The sequence below is a fragment of the Cnephaeus nilssonii genome (assembly GCF_951640355.1).
Source record: "Cnephaeus nilssonii genome assembly, chromosome: 13".
Classification (NCBI taxonomy): domain Eukaryota; kingdom Metazoa; phylum Chordata; class Mammalia; order Chiroptera; family Vespertilionidae; genus Cnephaeus; species Cnephaeus nilssonii.
Window position 1 is genome coordinate 2506431 of NC_137084.1, and position 16558 is coordinate 2522988.

The following is a 16558-nucleotide window of genomic DNA, read 5'->3' on the forward strand; positions in this document are numbered from 1 at the left end:
TGGCTGCCTCCTGCACGTTGGACTGAGCCCGCAACCCAGGCATGTGCCCTTGACCAGAATGAACCTGGGACCCTTTGGTCCACAGGCTGACACTCTATCCACTGAGCCACACCAGCCAGGGGGAGAGAGAATCATGGACCAGCTGCCTCCTGCATGCCTCCTACTGGGGATCGAGCCCGCAACCCGGGCATGTGCCCTGACCGGGAATCCAACCGTGACCTCCTGGTTCATAGGTAACGCTCAACCACGGGACACGCCGGCCGGATGCAGCAGTTTCTACTGACGCCAAACACACTCGTGCCCGAGGATCCCGCAATTCCACTCCTGGGCCTGCGCCCAACAGAAATGCTGCACACGTTCACGGGACGGGGAGGGGAGGGGAGGGGGGCGGACTAGAAGGCTCAGAGCAGCCCAGTCCTAAGAGCCCCCACGGGAGCCGCTCACGTGCCCACCGGCCAGAGAAGAGGTCACTGAGGCGTCTGTGTCCAAGTGGAATGACATGCAGCAGTGAGAATGGCTGATTCGCGTGACACACAGCACCACGCGACTCACACACACGTGATTCTGAGCGAAGAAGCCAGACGCAGCAGCGTGCCTGTTACACGGCATCGTTTACCTCAAGTACAAGCGCGGGCAGTGAGGGCGATGGTTTAGGGGAGGATGGAAGGGAGCCTGAGGGAGCTGGGGGTTTGCAATGTTGTTTCCTTTTTTTAAAATCCTCACCCGAGGATATTTCCCATTGATTTTTAGAGAGAGTGGAAGAGAGAGGGAAGGACAGAGAGAAACATCAATGTGAGAGACACATTGATTGGTTGCTTCCTACAGGCACCCTAACCAGGGCCAGGGCCGGGGAGGAGCCTGCAACCGAGGTACGTGCCCTTGGCTAGAATCGAACCCCGGACCAAAGGGTCCACAGGCTGACGCTCTATCCACTGAGCCACACCAGCCAGGGCTATATTGTTTCTTGATATGGTAGCAGTTACACGGATATGCTTGACGTGTGACATTCATCAAACTATCCCCCATGACACCCATCTTTCTGTGTGCACATTATATTTCAAGAAACAAATTTTTAAATGATGTTGTAGACATATAAGAAATTCCTTGGAAAACACATGAGCACTTAATTCTCCTTCCGAAAGTAATTTGCAAAACCAATGCCTGGCCCCATTGCTGTACACACACACACACACACACACACAGTGTTCCTGAGGGAGAGGTCTGGCCGTGGCGGGCTGGGTCCTTTCTTAACTTTCATTTGCCTTTAAATAATCTCTAATGGACATGCATTATTTGTAGACTTGGGCCAAAATGTTATTATAAGTTTAATACTTAGAACCTGTTCTGGTCTCTGGAGAAACTGCATGGGGCTGGGGCTGGGGCTGGGAGCAGACACAGGCTCCGTGTCCCGGGAAGACTTTGGCTGGGGTGAGGCCTTGATGGAAAATTCCTGGGGCCCCGCGTCCCAAGCCTATCAGACCCCGATAACACCTATCGCACTGAGTCTCCGGCCGGTCCTGCCGCCATCGGCTCCTTAGATCACGTCCCACTGCCTGGTGTGCTGTGCTCACAGAACATTCCTGAACACCTGTGCCCTTGGCGGGGCTGCCCCATCAGCAACACAGCTCCCAGCGCCCCTCAAAGCCAAGTGCCGGCAGCGCTAATGGCAAAGTCAACGCTGTTGTCTAATCTCTCCACCGGACCATCTGGCACGCACAGATTACCAGCTTCCCTGCTGGCAGTGCACCCACCTCCCAGAGCGCGGTCCCAGCTCCCCCTCTCCTCCCCACAGCTCCCCTGGGATGGAGGCTGCAGCCATCACTGATGGGCGGGGGCGAGGGCGGGGGGGAAGAAAAGGACAGGGCCTGGCCCAGGACGTCTCCCAAGACCAGAGCCCCTTGCGCCCCGTCCTACACCCCGTCCTAGGCCTTGCGTGTCACTCCTCTCTATGTGACCCTGGGCTGCCCCGTCCACCTCTGAGCTGTGCTGCTGGGAAATGCAGGGATAATCATGTCTGAAAGCTCGTGTGTCCCCAAGCACACGGCCATGCGACAGCGCACGCCTTTTGTGTTGGCAGAGGTTTCGGACCCGCAGCCCACGCCGCTGCCGCCGACCTCCCACTCCTGACACTCGCTGCCTCAGCCGCCTTGCCCGGCCTGAAGTGGCCCCGGACGGAGGCCGCAGGGGGACCTTGTGGGGCTTTCTAGGGGTTCCTAACCATGTTCACTTCCTATTGCTGGTGACGAACACACACAGATTTGGCAAATTAACGCCACTCGCCTTTATGCCCCCAGTTCCGTGGGCCGGGGATCCAGGCTCCATCGGCTGCTGCTGCCTTGGGGCCTCCAGCTGCATCGAGGTGTCAGCCGGGGCTGGGGTCTCCTCTGAGGCTTACCTTGTCATTGGAGGAAATCTGTTCCTTGCAGATCATGGCGGGGGTGGGGGGGCGGCTCACTCCCCGATGGCTGGGGGCTGAAGGTTCCGCTCTGCTCCTTGCCACGTGGGACTCTCGGGGGGGCGGTGCTTCATCAGGGCCGGCAGATGACAGTCTGCACAAAGACAGCGGCCAGCTCATGTGATGTCATCACGAAATCCGAGCGCGTACCCTATTGGCCAACAGCACGTCACAGGCCCACACATGCCCAAGGGGAAGGGTGACAAGGAACATGACCCTCCAGAGGACACTTGTGGGCCACCGTGGGCCCTGCCACAAGCCCAGGTGTTAAAATCGCTAATGTGGGGAGACAACTTCTCGAGATCCAAGAGCGCTCCATCGTGGGACCCCCAAGGCCCATCTGAGTGGAAAGGAATGAGGCCCCTCCTGCCCTTTCCTGGACCAGCCGTGAACCCCCGGAAGGCCTGGCTCTTTCCATCTTGCTCACGGATGTGCCCCAGCGACCGGAACACGCCGACACAGCACGAAGCAGGCGCATAATCAAGACGCATTGAATACCAGCCCGTATTGCTCAGTGGTTGGAGCATCAGCCCTCGGACTGAAGGGTGCCTCCCTCCTCCCTCCCTCTAACCATCCTCCCTCTCCCTCCCTCCCTCCCAGTGGTAGCCTTGACCCAGGGTTTCCACCTGGTGCTCCGGGACTTGGGCAGATCTTTAGCTGAATCAGCACGGAGGTGAAAGTGTGGCTCGAAGGGGAAAGGCTCAAGGGGGAGGAAAGAGAGGAGAGGAAGCAGCAGGCGACCCGAAAGCAGAAACGCCGGTCAGGGACCCCCGTCTGGGCAGGAAAATGTCTTAGGTGACTCTGAATACAGATGTGCATTGCCCTGACCCCCATGGGTACCCCTCCACACTCACCAGGAGTCTCGGGGGGATCTGGAGCTTGGCCAGAACCTATGTCCCCTGGCACAGAAAAACCCGGGGTGGCCCAAGAAATCGATTTCAGAACAAGACCTCGGATAGCGCTCTCTGCCTCCTTGGTGGCCTCCCGCCCCCACGCTCCCCATCCCCACAGCTCCCGGATCAACACTGTCGCTAGCTTTGTCTGCTTTGTCCGCTGAATGAGCCCCAGCGAGAACCCAGTGGGCTGGCAACATCCTCGTTTAAGAAGAGACTTTAAGAAGAAGGACCTTCGGGGTCGGTCACACACGAATACGCATTTCCCAGGTGGCTTTGCCACCTGCAGCGGATTCAACCAAGTCATAAGCACGGAGGACACGAGAGAGTCAACCCCACGGGGATCTCAACGATGTAGGCTTCACCCGGCCAGCGTGGCTCCGTGGCTGAGCATCAACCTAGGAACCAGGAGGTCACGGTTCGATTCCCAATCAGGGCACATGCCCGGGTTTCGGGCTCGATCCCCAGTGGGGGGCATGCAGAAGGAGGAGGATTCTCTCTCCTCATCAATGTTTCTCTCTCCCTCTCCCTTCCTCTCTGAAATCAATAAAAATACATTTAAAATAAAATTTTTAAAAAGGCAGAGGCTTTGAGCAACCTGAGAGGGCGGGAGAGGAACCGTGGGAAGAGGAGGAGCGTGGGACATGAGGGGCACAGATCCCAAAGACACGCTGGCCTGTCTCAAGGTGGCCATGTTCTCCCACCCGATCCACCCTCTCCTCCTCCTCTGCCCCGCACGCGCCACTTTGCAGGACTCAGCCCAACCGCGTGAGAACAAGGCACTCAGCAACTCCGTGCGGTGACATTTCTGTAGGGAAAGGTCTCGAGTCCCCAGTCACGGGCCTGGGACCACGCTTCGGGGTCTCAGCCACAGGAACTAGCCCATATCTACGCGGGGAGCTGCTCCCCGAGAACCCCGGCTCTCCCAGAACCCCGGCCATCGGCCTCACAGGGATGAATGAGGGACACCGAGCTCCTCAGACATCCTTGAAATGTCAAGGGCCCTTGAGCCCAATTTTGACAACATACTCAGCTTGTCAAGTTTTCTTGGACTTCATCACTTAAGGACTAAGCCTCTATCCCGCCATCGCCTGCTCCCACACCTCCAGCCCAGCCTCGGGATGTGGCCCCGACGGAAAGCTACAAAGCCACTCCCCTGGGAACTTCTCAGGACCTGGCTCGGGGGAGGGACAATCTTATCAGGAAACTTGGTGTTTGGGGTTGGGATAAGGGGTCACCTTAGAAGGCTGATAGGATTGGTTCCCGCGCGCTTGGGCAGCATATAAGACGCCGTGCGGCCTGCCGCTGTACGCCTGCCGCCATCCGCCCCTCGACCTTCTGAGACCGGAGCCGGGAGGAAGCATGAAGTGGCTGCTGCTGCTCGCGCTGGTGGCGCTCTCCGAGTGCATCTACAAGTGAGTCGGGCGCCGGGCACAGAGGCTCCGGGGGCTCATCCCCTCGGCTGCCCATCCCCGGCCGGCCTCTCTGCCCAGGTGTTCTCCTCCTTTTCACACTCCTCTCCTGACCATTCTTCTCTCTCTCTGCCCCCTTGGGGAGCCAGTGCTGCAGCTGTGGGTCACTGTTCAGAGGAAAGAACATTCTGTGCATTTAAACGCAGGAGTCCAGCCTGGCTGGTATGGCCCAGTGGATAGAGCGTCGGCCTGCGGACCAAAGGGTCCCAGGTTCAGTTCCGGTCAAGGGCACGTACCTCAGTTGCAGGCCCCTCCCTGGCCCAGGCCCTGGTGGGGGCTCGGGCAGGAAGTAACCCTTTGATGTGTCTCTCTCACGTCGATGTTTCTCTCTGTCTTTCCCTCTCTCTTCCACTCTCTCTAAAAACCAATGGGAAAATATCCTCGGGTGAGGATTAACAATACGTATATATTAAACACGAGTCCAGGACAGCCCAGCGTAACTCTCTCGAGAGCACTTCCTTGTTTGTAAATAAGAAGTTCTAGACGCAAAGGAATGAGGCGCTAATGGTGGGATTTCGTTTGAGACCTCGAAACACTGCCAAGCCCAAAGCACTCCGCGTAAGACACGCCCAGGCAGCGCGCCCTGGCATCACTGACTGCCCGTGGGCCAGGGGACTCAGGACAACCACCAACTTCTTTGTATTTTTGTGCCCAAATAAGAACGCCTTCCCTCTTGACTTCTTTGTTCCTTTTTTAAAAAATATGTTTTTATTGATCTCAGAGAAGAAGGGAGAGGGAGAGAGACACATCAATGATGAAGGAGAATCATGGATCAGCTGCCGTCTGCACGCCCCACACTGGGGATGGAGCCCGCAATCAGGGCCTGTGCCCTGACCAGGAATCAACCCGTGACCTCCTGGTTCCTAGGTCGATGCTCAACCACTGAGCCCCGCCGGCCGGGCTTGACCTCCTTCCTTCGTCCTCCCTCGGGCCAGCTTTCTCTTCCTGCTGCTTCCCAGCACCCTCGCGCCCCCCGCCCCGCCCCCAGCAGAATCCTTGCCTAATGACGCTTCCTCCCCCAAACCATCCCTTTGCAATCGCTCGCTACAGGGTTCCCCTCATCAGAAGGAAGTCCCTGCGGACTAACCTGAGGGAGCATGGCTTCCTGAAAGACTACCTGAAGAAACACCAGCTGAACCCCGCCAGCAAGTACTTCCCCGAGGCGGCCGACATGCTGGCCACCCAGCCCCTGGAGAACTACATGGACGTGAGTGCCAGGCGGGCGGCGGGCGGCTCCCCGGACTCGCCGGGGGGGGGGGAGCGAGAGAGGGGCTTGGGGTCTTGGAAGATGGACAAGGACTCTGACTCCCCCGGCCGTCACCCAGGGGTCTGTTCCCGGGATCTCGGAGGCACAGGGAGGGCACAGGAGAACTCGCGGTTGGAGAGGTCACGCTCATTCCTCCCCGCGTTCACGCGTGCCGTGTCAGTTTGCACAGAGCACCTCGCACGGCCAGGCTCTGTGCTGGGCCAGGGAGTAGCAGGGAGCCACCGGGCGCAGCCCCGCCCCACGGGGGCCCCCCGGGCTGGTAGGGAGAGACAGACAGTGATCCGTGCGCCTCCCCGCCCCAGCCACACGCAGCCGGGGGAGGGCTGCCATGAAGGTACACACTGTGCCCGGCGGCGGGTGGCAGGCCAGGACTTCTCCCGGGAGCAGTGAGGGAAGCACGAGGGGCCCAGAGGACGGGAGAGCAGGAGGGTGGTGTCAGGGCCGGTGGCAGCGGGGAGCAGTGTGCAGAGAGCAGAGAGCGGGAGGGGGCACGGGGAGGGCGGTGCAAAGTGAGGCCGAGGGTCAGTGGGAAGAGCCAGACAGAGTCTCTGATAACTGCCTGAATCCTGATTGACTGAACCCCCTAACACAGGGGTCCTCAAACTATGGCCCGCGGGCCACATGCGGCCCGCCGAGGACATTTATCTGGCCCGCTGGGTGTTTTTGCCACCGCTGCCTGTCCTGCTTAGCAGCCGACTTAGCAGTGTGCATAGGAATTTGTTCATAGTTTTTTTTTAAAACTATAGTCCGGCCCTCCAACGGTCTGAGGGACAGTGAACTGGCCCCTGTTTAAAAAGTTTGAGGACCCCTGCCCTAACGGGTGTCTGACATGGTCAGCCTGGGGTCACAGGAAGGTCACTCCGACTCTTCTATTTGGGACATGACGGCCCGCCTCGCCCGTCTTACATGCTGTGTCGCCTGTGGCAATGGCCGAGCCAAGGGCGCCAGCAGCGCTGCCTGTCTGAGGAGCTTGGCCTCGTGCGGGCTGGGCTCGCGAGCTCCCTGGGACCTTGGGCAAGAGCCCCGCTCCCTCCCGCAGAGCTCCCATCTCCCAGCAGAGGGCTGTGACGCGTGCTCAGCGCAGTGAGGATTTTGGAGGATTGCGCACAGTCTGGCCCCTGGGAAAGGCAGCCCGTTTATTCGCTTACATATTTATGAGGCACCTACTACGTGCCAGAGGCTAGGCAAGGAACTGAGAAAACAATCGTGAGTAAGCCGAGTTCCTGGAGCTGCGACGCTGGAGGAGACAAATAAGAGACTAGTAATACGTATGTAAGACAATTCCAGGGCCTGATACGTGGCACAAAGAGACATGAACTGGGAGGGTGAGTGAGGGGACAAAGAGGAATGAGGGAGGGCGAACTTGGATAACGTGGTCAGGGAGGGCCTCCTGGTGGAGGTGACATGGATTAGAGCTCTGAACGACTGAGGAGTCGGCTAAGGAAAGACCTAGAATAAACATTTCCCAAGCACAAGAAATCGCAAGCACCATGTCCCTGAGGTGAGAATGAGCTTCTCATCAGCAAAGAGCAAGACCAGCGTGGCTGACCCCACGAATAACAATCCTGGCGACGCCCTCTTTGGGTTTAGGGAGAAGGTAGAGCGAAGGGCTCCCACCTGTCGGGGGCTGTGTCTCTCCCGTGGACACGTCAATGGATGAGCACAGGGTACTCTAAGGGTCCCGCTGTCCCCCAGGGTGGCAAGACGAGGACAGACAAGATGAGGCTATTATTAGGTGCCAATGGCCCTCGGAGGAGAACAGTCAGAGGGGAACTGGGGAGCAATCAGAGAGGGCTTCAAGGAGGCGGAGAGACCCGCTGGGCCAGGCAGGACAGAGGCATAGAGCAGGGAGAGAAAGGCAAGGAGAACAGTGAAGGGGAAGGTGGGGGTGGGCTGAGGAGCCAACCCGGAGACAGCCCCCGGGGAGGCAGGGGTGGGAGCCCAGGTCTGTGAGCTGTGCACCCCCCCCCCGCCCCCCCAGATGGAGTACTTCGGCACCATCGGCATCGGAACGCCCCCTCAGGAGTTCACCGTCATCTTTGACACCGGCTCCTCCAACCTGTGGGTGCCCTCCGTCTACTGCTCCAGCCCTGCCTGCTGTGAGTGCCGCCTCCTGGGCCCGGCCCCGATGGACGGGGGCCCGGAACACGCAGGGGCTGCAGACGGGTCCAAACCCAAGCCTGCTGGGATTTGCTGAGCACCTCCTATGTGCCAAGCACTGGGCTTAGGTGCTCTGGGGGTAAAGGGTGACGCACACAGGGTCCCTGCACCCAAGGCGTTCAGGCCAATGGCAGAGAAGTGGGCAGCCGTGGGCCTGCGCCACTCGTGTTCGGCGGGGGCGTCCTAGGGGGCACTGTGGGGTCAGTGGGGGACCTCCCATCCGGGAGATGGTCCCAACTGGTCTGACCAGCCAGGACTGGAACCTGGACACGCCTGGGCTCCAGAATCTAGGGCAAAGTTACCCTTCTCCTCCCAAGTCCCCCTCCCAGCACCTGGCACACACCCGGGAAGACAGGCCCCGGCCCTGCCTCTCGGTCAGCTTTTGGGGGTCAGCAGCGTAACTTCTTGCCCACACAGCCAACCACAACCGCTTCGACCCTCGGAAGTCCTCCACCTACCAGGGCACCAGCCAGACGCTGTCCGTGGCCTATGGCACTGGCAGCATGACTGGTATCCTCGGGTACGACACAGTCCAGGTGAGCGCCTGCGGGGCTCCTCCCCCCGCACCGCCATGGGGCTAGCTCCCAGGGACCTTGGGGGCCCCCAGAACCAGCTCACTTCAGCAGTATGGGTCTCGTGATCACAAATCGAATGGGGGGACGGAAGGGGAGAGGACGTGGCCGATATTTCTAGATTGGGCAGGAGTGGGTAAGGGGGGTGGTGCTTGGAGCCATAAGCCAGCCTCCGCCCCACTCAGGCTGAGGGCTATGGGGGATGCGGGGGGAGGGGGTGAAAAATGGCTCAGTTCCCTTTTAGCACCTCCTCCCTCCACTGTAGCTCCCCCCCCCCCCCCCCAATTCCAAAAGCTCCCCCAGCTACCCCCTTCTGGGCGCAGCAGGGGTCAAGGGCTCTGACCTCCCTGGGTTCTGCTTCGATCCGCACATCAGACACAAGCACAGGGCGACCCCCTGCTCCCCAGCAAATTCTCACCCCACCGCAGCGGGGGTACCCGGAGGTCGGCGGCCATGGCCACCTCAGAGGAATAACAAGCACCCGGGGACAGTCCGCTCCCGTCCCTCCAGCCGACGCCCCGAGCTGAGTCCCACACAGAAGGAGCCAGAAGGCGCCGGGCCCAGCGCTGGCGCCGCATACAGGCCAGTGGCCGTTGATGGGGAACATCCTGGTCTCCCCACTCAGGTTGCAGGCATCGCCGACACCAACCAGATCTTCGGCCTGAGCGAGACGGAGCCCGGCTCCTTCCTGTACTATGCGCCCTTCGACGGCATCCTGGGCCTGGCCTACCCCAGCATCGCCTCCTCGGGGGCCACACCCGTCTTTGACAACATGTGGAACCAGGGGCTGATTTCCCAAGACCTCTTCTCCGTCTACCTGAGCCCGTGAGTGGGGCAGGGAGGGCAGGGCCGGCCCAGCAGGGCTGTCCGGGCAGGGGGTGCAGAGGATCTTAGCAGGCGCGGGGTGGGGAGGCCAGTGTCTGGGCCTGAGAGGTGTACCTGCAGAGAGAACGGCGCCAGGTCCCTGTGGCCAGCCGCCCCGCGCCTCTGATTTGACGAGCGCGCGTCTCTGTCGCTTTGGCTTACACAACTCCAGCGTCATCAGCCGTTCGCACTCGGCACCAGTCCCAGGACCCCATCGTGTCAAGTGAATCTGCTTAACATTGGGGCCAAGACTTCATAGCAAAGCACAGGGGGGGGGGGGGGGGCGGGGGGGTGAGTGTGAAGATTCGGTTGGGGCTTAAATCTTGAACAGGGAAGCTGTTAAAGGAGGAACGCCAGCTTCTTTCTGTAGTTAGAATCTAGGTTTCCGTGGCGACAGTGAGTTACTTCTAAGAGTGAATAAAGAGTGAACCAGGCGTCGGTCTGGGCTGAGCAGAGGTTTACACAAGGAAACCTGAGGGTGCCGGCAGCTTCCCTGAGACACCCCACCTTCTCTCGGGAAGCAGTTAGTCGCGGCCCATGAATGCTCGGTTCACGGTCCCGCCGCCACACAGTGAGTCGCATGGGCTGCCCGACGCTGACCGCGGAGGTGGGGGGTCCGCTGAGTGGGGACCGGTTGGTCCACGCCCTCCGGTGATTAACCTCGAAGTGGGCATCTGCTGCCCCATCTAACCCAGATCTGCAGCGATGCAGACAGGGAGCACCCAGGAACGAGGACCAGCGCGCTTCGCCCAGGAAGGCTGCTTTCCTTTTCCCTCCTGGCCCTGCGCCGGAGCCTGCCCTGCAGAGACCTGGCCACCCCACGGGGGCACCTTCTCTCTCCAGCTGGGCCACAGCTCCTCATCTCAGCACTACTGACATTTTAAAAATATGTTTTTATTGATTTCAGAGAGGAAGGGAGAAGGGGAGAGAGAGAAACATCAACGACGAGAGTCATGGGTCGGCTGCCTCCTGCACGCCCCCCACTGGTGCCAACCCTGCCTGTGCCCCGACCGGGAATCGAGCTGTGACCTCCTGGTTCCTGGGTCGAGGCTCAACCACGGAGCCACGCCGGCCGGGCACCATGGACACTTTGGGTCCGATCACCCCTGGCAGCTGGGGGCAGTGCTATGCCTTGCAGGGTGTTTAGCAGCTCTACCTCCTAGACACCAGTGACACCCCTTCCCCACCCGATCATGACAATCAAAAACACCTCCAGAAACTGGCCCATGTCCCCGGGGGGTGGGGGAGGGGCAGTGCCCGTGGCTGAGGATGAGAGCAACACTGTCGAGTCCTCAAGAGCAAACACCATCCTGGGTTCGTTTCACACGGGAACCAGAAAGAGCTGGGTGCCCTTCTTGGTTCTGGCGCTCCCTGCTGTGTGACCTTGGGCAAGTCGCTTCACCTCTCTGTGCCTCTCTGCAAAGTGGAAATAAAAATAATAACCCTAGTGGCCATGGCATGGTCCTTGTGTAATAGGATTCAGAGAAACCCTGCCTGCCACATACTCCGCACGGCTCCTCAGCCCAAGAAAATCCACTTAAAACAGAGGCCAAACTTCCACAGCGAAGAAGGAAGGGAGAGGTAGCTCTGGGAAGACCCAGAGTGTATGTCCCGGGGAGCGAGGGAATGACGGAAAGAATGCATTCCTGTCTTCCCTCCCACGTGGCACAGCAACGACCAGAGCGGCAGCGTGGTGATGTTTGGGGGCATTGATTCTTCCTACTACACCGGGACCCTCAACTGGGTGCCTCTGTCCTCCGAGACGTACTGGCAGATCACCGTGGACAGGTGAGCGCACTGTGGCCGGGCCCTCCTGGCAGGGCCCCAGTCCCACTGCTCTATACACGCACAGTCACTAAGCTTCCCAGAATGCCACTGGAATGGCCGCACAGGGAGATGTCCCCCAGGAGGGGAAGGAGGGAGGTGGCCAAGCCAGAGAGACCCCGAGAAAGGCACCTCCCCGCATGAGGGGAGCTGTCAGAGACCCCCAAACCCTGCCAGGATGGGGCAGCCCCTCGCCTCCTGGTCACAGAGGCAAGACAACCTACCAGCACCCGGGGAGCCTGGGGGACCTGGCTGTGCACCCCCCAGCGTTTAGGGACCTGGGAACCAGCACACGCCTCCCATTCTCGGGAAAATGGCCTCTAGCCTGGTGACGGGGCAAATGACGGAGGAGTTCAGGCCCCTCTGCCCCCGGCAGCCTCACTCCCCAGCTGTCCTGGCCCCGCTGGCCTGCGGGGGTGACCAGTCACCCAGGTTTGCCCCGGCATGAGCAGGTGCCCGGGATGCAAGAACTTTCAGTACTTGAACCAGGACAGTCCTGGGGAAATGAACCAAGATGCTCCGGCTGGTCACCTCCGTCTGTCCCAGCCGTGCTGAACCGCCATCAGTCCCTCCACTCCCGCCCGCTCCAATGGTCTCCGCCCCTCCCCCCTGAAGCCCTCAGCCTGGGACGCCCCCCTCAGCTTGTCACCTCCTGGGCAACCTCTGGGTGTCTGCTTCCCCGAGCCGTGTGGTGCCTGGTTAGGCTCTGCATCCCCCGTGCACGGAGCAGGCTCAGTCGCTGGGTGCGAGTGCAGGAGCACATACATGAGCACCTGCGTGACTGAGAGAAGCTGGCACTCACGTCCCGGCTGATGGATGGGGACGAGGGATCCTCTGGAGTCACTTGGCTCCTCGGGGAGATGTGCTCCCTGGGGGCTAAGGAGACCCCTTGCTGCCTCGCCCTCAGCATCACCATGAACGGAGAGGCCATCGCCTGCAGCGGGGGCTGCCAGGCCATCGTCGACACAGGCACCTCTCTGCTGTCTGGCCCGACCAATGCCATAGCCAACATTCAGAGCTCCATTGGCGCCAGCCAGAACTCCTACGGCGAGGTAAGCCCCCGTGATGGTCCTGGCATGGGGGGGGGGGGACGGGAGGGGGTCTGCCATGCATAAGGGATGTGGCCCTTCTGACCCTTGCTCTCTCTGCCCCAGATGGTGGTCAGCTGCGCAGCCATCAGCAGCCTGCCCAGCATCGTCTTCACCATCAACGGCGTCCAGTACCCGCTGCCGCCCAGCGCCTACGTCCTGCAGGTAAGGGCCCAGCACAGGATGCGCCCGTCCCCTCGCTCGGTGCAGGGCAAGTGCCTGCCACAGGCCGCAGCCCACAGCGCTCTGGACTGCCTCTGGAGAGAGAGGGGGGTGGGGGGAGAAGGAGAGAGAGAGAGAGAGAGAGAGAGAGAGAGAGAGGGAGGGAGGGGGGGAGAGAGATGGAGGGAGAGCGCCCTAACAATGAAAGCGTGAAGGAGAACTTGGATACAGCCTTCCCAAGAGGAGAAGCAAGGCCAAGGACGGTAGCGGAAAGGTTCTAGCTGGGCCTGGGTCTCCATCACAGCCCTTGATCCGAGTGTGGTTTAGGGGAGCCTGGGAGACGGACCCCTGACAGCCCTCAAGGGCAGAGCAAATGAAGATCCGACTTGTAGGGCCCGGGCCAGGACGCTCCGACCGCCTCTACCAACTACCAATCCCCCGCCAACGACGCAGCACGACCCTTTACCTTGTCCTGCGGCGCCAGGAGCGGGGCGGGCTTGCCCAGAGGGTGGGTGTCCGGCGATGCCGCTTCGCCACAGGGCGGGGCCTGGCAGGGCTTCCTCCGAGCGCCCCGGGCTCTCACTGCGCAGGCGGCGGCCCAGCGCCAGGTGAACCAAGGACGGGCCGCGGGCCTGGCTGGTCGCCGGGCGGTCCGGTGATGAGAAAAGGCTGTCACCGGGCTTCCCAAGCCCTCCCGGCAGCTTTCGCTCCCCGCTCAGCTCCGATGCTGACGGCGGGGTCTGTGCTCCCGGAAACCGACGGCAGACCCGGGCCGCCTCAGCCGGAGCTCCCCCGCGCCCCGCAGCGGCCCGCGGGCCCCCGGGCTCGGCCCGGCGCCTTCCCGCTGAGTCCGCCCCCTCTCGTCTCCGTCTCCTTGTCTCCAGAGCCAGCAGGGCTGCACCAGCGGCTTCCAGGGCATGAACATCCCCACGGCCAACGGGGAGCTCTGGATCCTGGGCGACGTGTTCATCCGCCAGTACTTCGCCGTCTTCGACCGGGGCAACAACCGCGTCGGCCTGGCTCCCGTGGCCTGAGCCCCGTCTTCGGCTGCTTCCCCGGAGCCCCGGGCCGGGTCTGCGCCCGCATTCTCCTCAGGGGTCTCCCTCGCCGTGGGGTCGCCCCGATAATGTAGAATAAAACCCAACCTCCTGGAAACGTTTTGTGGAGTTGCTTCTCTTCGTTGGTATTCTCCTCGCGTCACGGGGGTCAGGGGTCAGGGGTCAGGACACAGGACAGGGGTCGGAGGTGGCCACGTCCGCTGGACGGCAGCGGCGCGGCGAGCTGGCTGCGCACACGCCAGGTGGAGCCCGGACCGCAAACGGGTCCTGACAGGCGCCGCTCGGAGCATCGCGTGAAGACGTGGGAGCGTCGCGTGAAGACGTGGGAGTCACTTCCGCCTCCATTTAAAGAGATAACGAAGCAAGCCCTGGCCGTGCAGGTAGAGTGTCCGCCCGTGCACTGAGGGGCCCCGCGTTGGATTCCCGTCACGGGCCCGAACCTTGGCTGCAGGCTCCCCGGCCCTGGTCAGGGTGCGTGTAAGAAGCAGCCAATCGATATGTCTCTCTGTGTCTCTCCCTCACCCTTCCATCTAACATCAATGGAAACCTATCCTCGGGTGAGGATTTAAAAAAGAAATAAAAATTAAGACTTGGGGACCAGAAATGCCAAGCCACTGCCTCCCCGTGGAACAGGGCACCTACGTTCTTGGTTAAGGGAACTGACTTCTCGTTTCTCCCAAAGCCGATAAGACAGAGAAAAGAGAGGGACCGAGGACAGGTGGCCACGGACGGTGACATTCCTAAGCAGGCCGGGCAGGGCGGTCTTGCCTGCAAGACACGGCTGGAGGGGTGACAGGTTGACCCCCCACATCTGCCAGGCTGCTCCTGCTCAGCTGGCCGACTCGGACTAACCCCTGGGGAGCCCTCCGCACTCTCCCGTCGGGAAAGACGATGGTCTCCCTGCTCCCTGAACGGAGGTTTCAAGGGAAGGCGCTGAGCATGCTCACGGGCCCACGGGCCCTAGAAAGGCAAACAGGAGACGCAGGGCTCCCCGGAGCGAGTTTGGTAGCAGCACGTCCAGTGAAAACCGAGTTTCAAAGTCATTGTGGGACATGCTCCTTCCGGGCCCTTCTGAGGCTCATGAGGCACACATCCCATCAAAGGCTCTGATAAGTCCTGCGGCAAAGCCATGTTTCGCTTCAGCTCAGCTCAGCTTGACCCCAGTTCCTCTCTTGCCAGTAAACCGACTCCAGTCCTGTGCTCCTCCGCACACGTCGGAAAACCCCACGGCTCCTGCCGCTGCCGACAGCTGATTGTAGGCTGTTCGTGGGAGACACTGGCCTGCGGGCTGGCGCCGGGCCGCCCTGCTGAGAGGAGCGACTTTGGGGTGACCAGAGCAACAGAGCTTGAGGTCCTCGCTTGTCGCGTCATCCCACAATGGTCACCCACACAAATATAAGACGCTGGGCTCGAGGGAGGGGCAGCGGAGTGATCTTTTTTGAAACATAAATTTGGCCACATCCCTTCCTTGCTTCAAACCTTTCGTGAATGCCTTGCACGGCACTGGGCTAGGACCACAAAGCTTGGGCGTGGCCTCCAGGCCTCGCGTGCTCTGGTCCCTGCCCACCTTCCCCGCCTCCCCGCCATCCCTCTTACCTGAGCTCCCACCTCCACAAATACGCACACTCCTTCCCCTCCCCAGGCCTCTGCACACACTGTTCCCTTGGCCTGGGTCGCTGTTCCTCTTTTCCTGGCCTGCTAACACCTAGCATCCCACAGGTCTCAGCTAAAACGTCACTTCCCCCACCACCCTCCCACGGAGCCAGCGCCCCGCCTTTACAGCTCTGGGCACGACCATTCGTAGGGGTGCCTGCTTCACACCCACCAGGGCCAGGACTGTGATTGCGTAACGGCTGGAGCCCCAAGGCCTGGCACATAGTAGATGTGGACGGAGGGATGAATCTGAGGTGACTTTTTAGGAGGAAACAATCGGACAGGACGAAAGAGCGGATCTGACGCCACTGCGGCCAGGCCTACAACAGGAGGGTCAGCGCCCACCCCCACTGGCATTCCGTCCCGGTCATGTTTGGTCATGAGACCAACAGGTGGTCATGAGACCAACAGGTGCGCCTCTGTTTTCGGGGAGGCATTTCACAGCGCCCTGGCTCCCTGGCGGTTGGCATCTCCGACGTTTCCCGAGCACCCGCTAGGGGCCAGGCCGTGGGCTAGGCTCCGGGGGCGTAGGCAGGTCTTCCCAGACCTTCCCGTCCTGCTCCGGGCCACACGCCTCCTCCTTCCCCGTCCTCACTGCGCCAGCGGCGGCTCGGCCTCTCCTCCCAGCCCCGCTCCGCTCCCTCCCCTGGGACTCCTGGGTGCAGGCGGAATCTGAAAAGGCTCCCCGTTGAGCAGAACCTTGGGTCATCTCTGGTCTGACAGCTCCCACGTCGCTCCACAGGATAAGACGAACTCACGTTGCTTTTCTCCAGTCTCAGGCCTCTTCTCCGCTCTTCACTCCCCGTTCCCCGAGGGCCGAGCGAGGGCTACGCTCAGCTCGCTCCATCCTTCCCATCCACTCTTGTCCCCAAGGGTTCTCCTCCCTGACCCCTGGAACCCAGACCCTCCGGGATGCAGGTTCTTGCACCTCGCCTGGTCCTCTCCTGACTCTCTGGACCACTGAGGTCCCAACTGTGAGCTGGGGGGCGCGGGAGGGTGCAATCAGCATGCTTTTACACTTGGGCCAACGTGGGGGAATGTTGACAGCTGCCCTCCTGTCTCCCTCTCGCGCACAATTTTTATAACTTTT

The 16558-nt window shown here is 60.9% G+C and overlaps 1 protein-coding gene across 1 annotated transcript; it reads left to right on the forward strand.

Moving 5' to 3' along the window:
• Positions 1 to 4710: 4710 nt before the first annotated feature.
• Positions 4711 to 13791, forward strand: LOC307108787 (pepsin A; the record flags this gene model as incomplete). Its single annotated transcript, XM_079786983.1, has 9 exons — positions 4711 to 4763; positions 5871 to 6027; positions 8069 to 8186; positions 8665 to 8783; positions 9445 to 9644; positions 11355 to 11471; positions 12415 to 12559; positions 12662 to 12760; positions 13642 to 13791. The coding sequence occupies 9 exons, from the start codon at positions 4711 to 4713 to the stop codon at positions 13789 to 13791; spliced, it is 1158 nt and encodes a 385-aa protein (XP_079643109.1).
• Positions 13792 to 16558: the final 2767 nt, after the last annotated feature.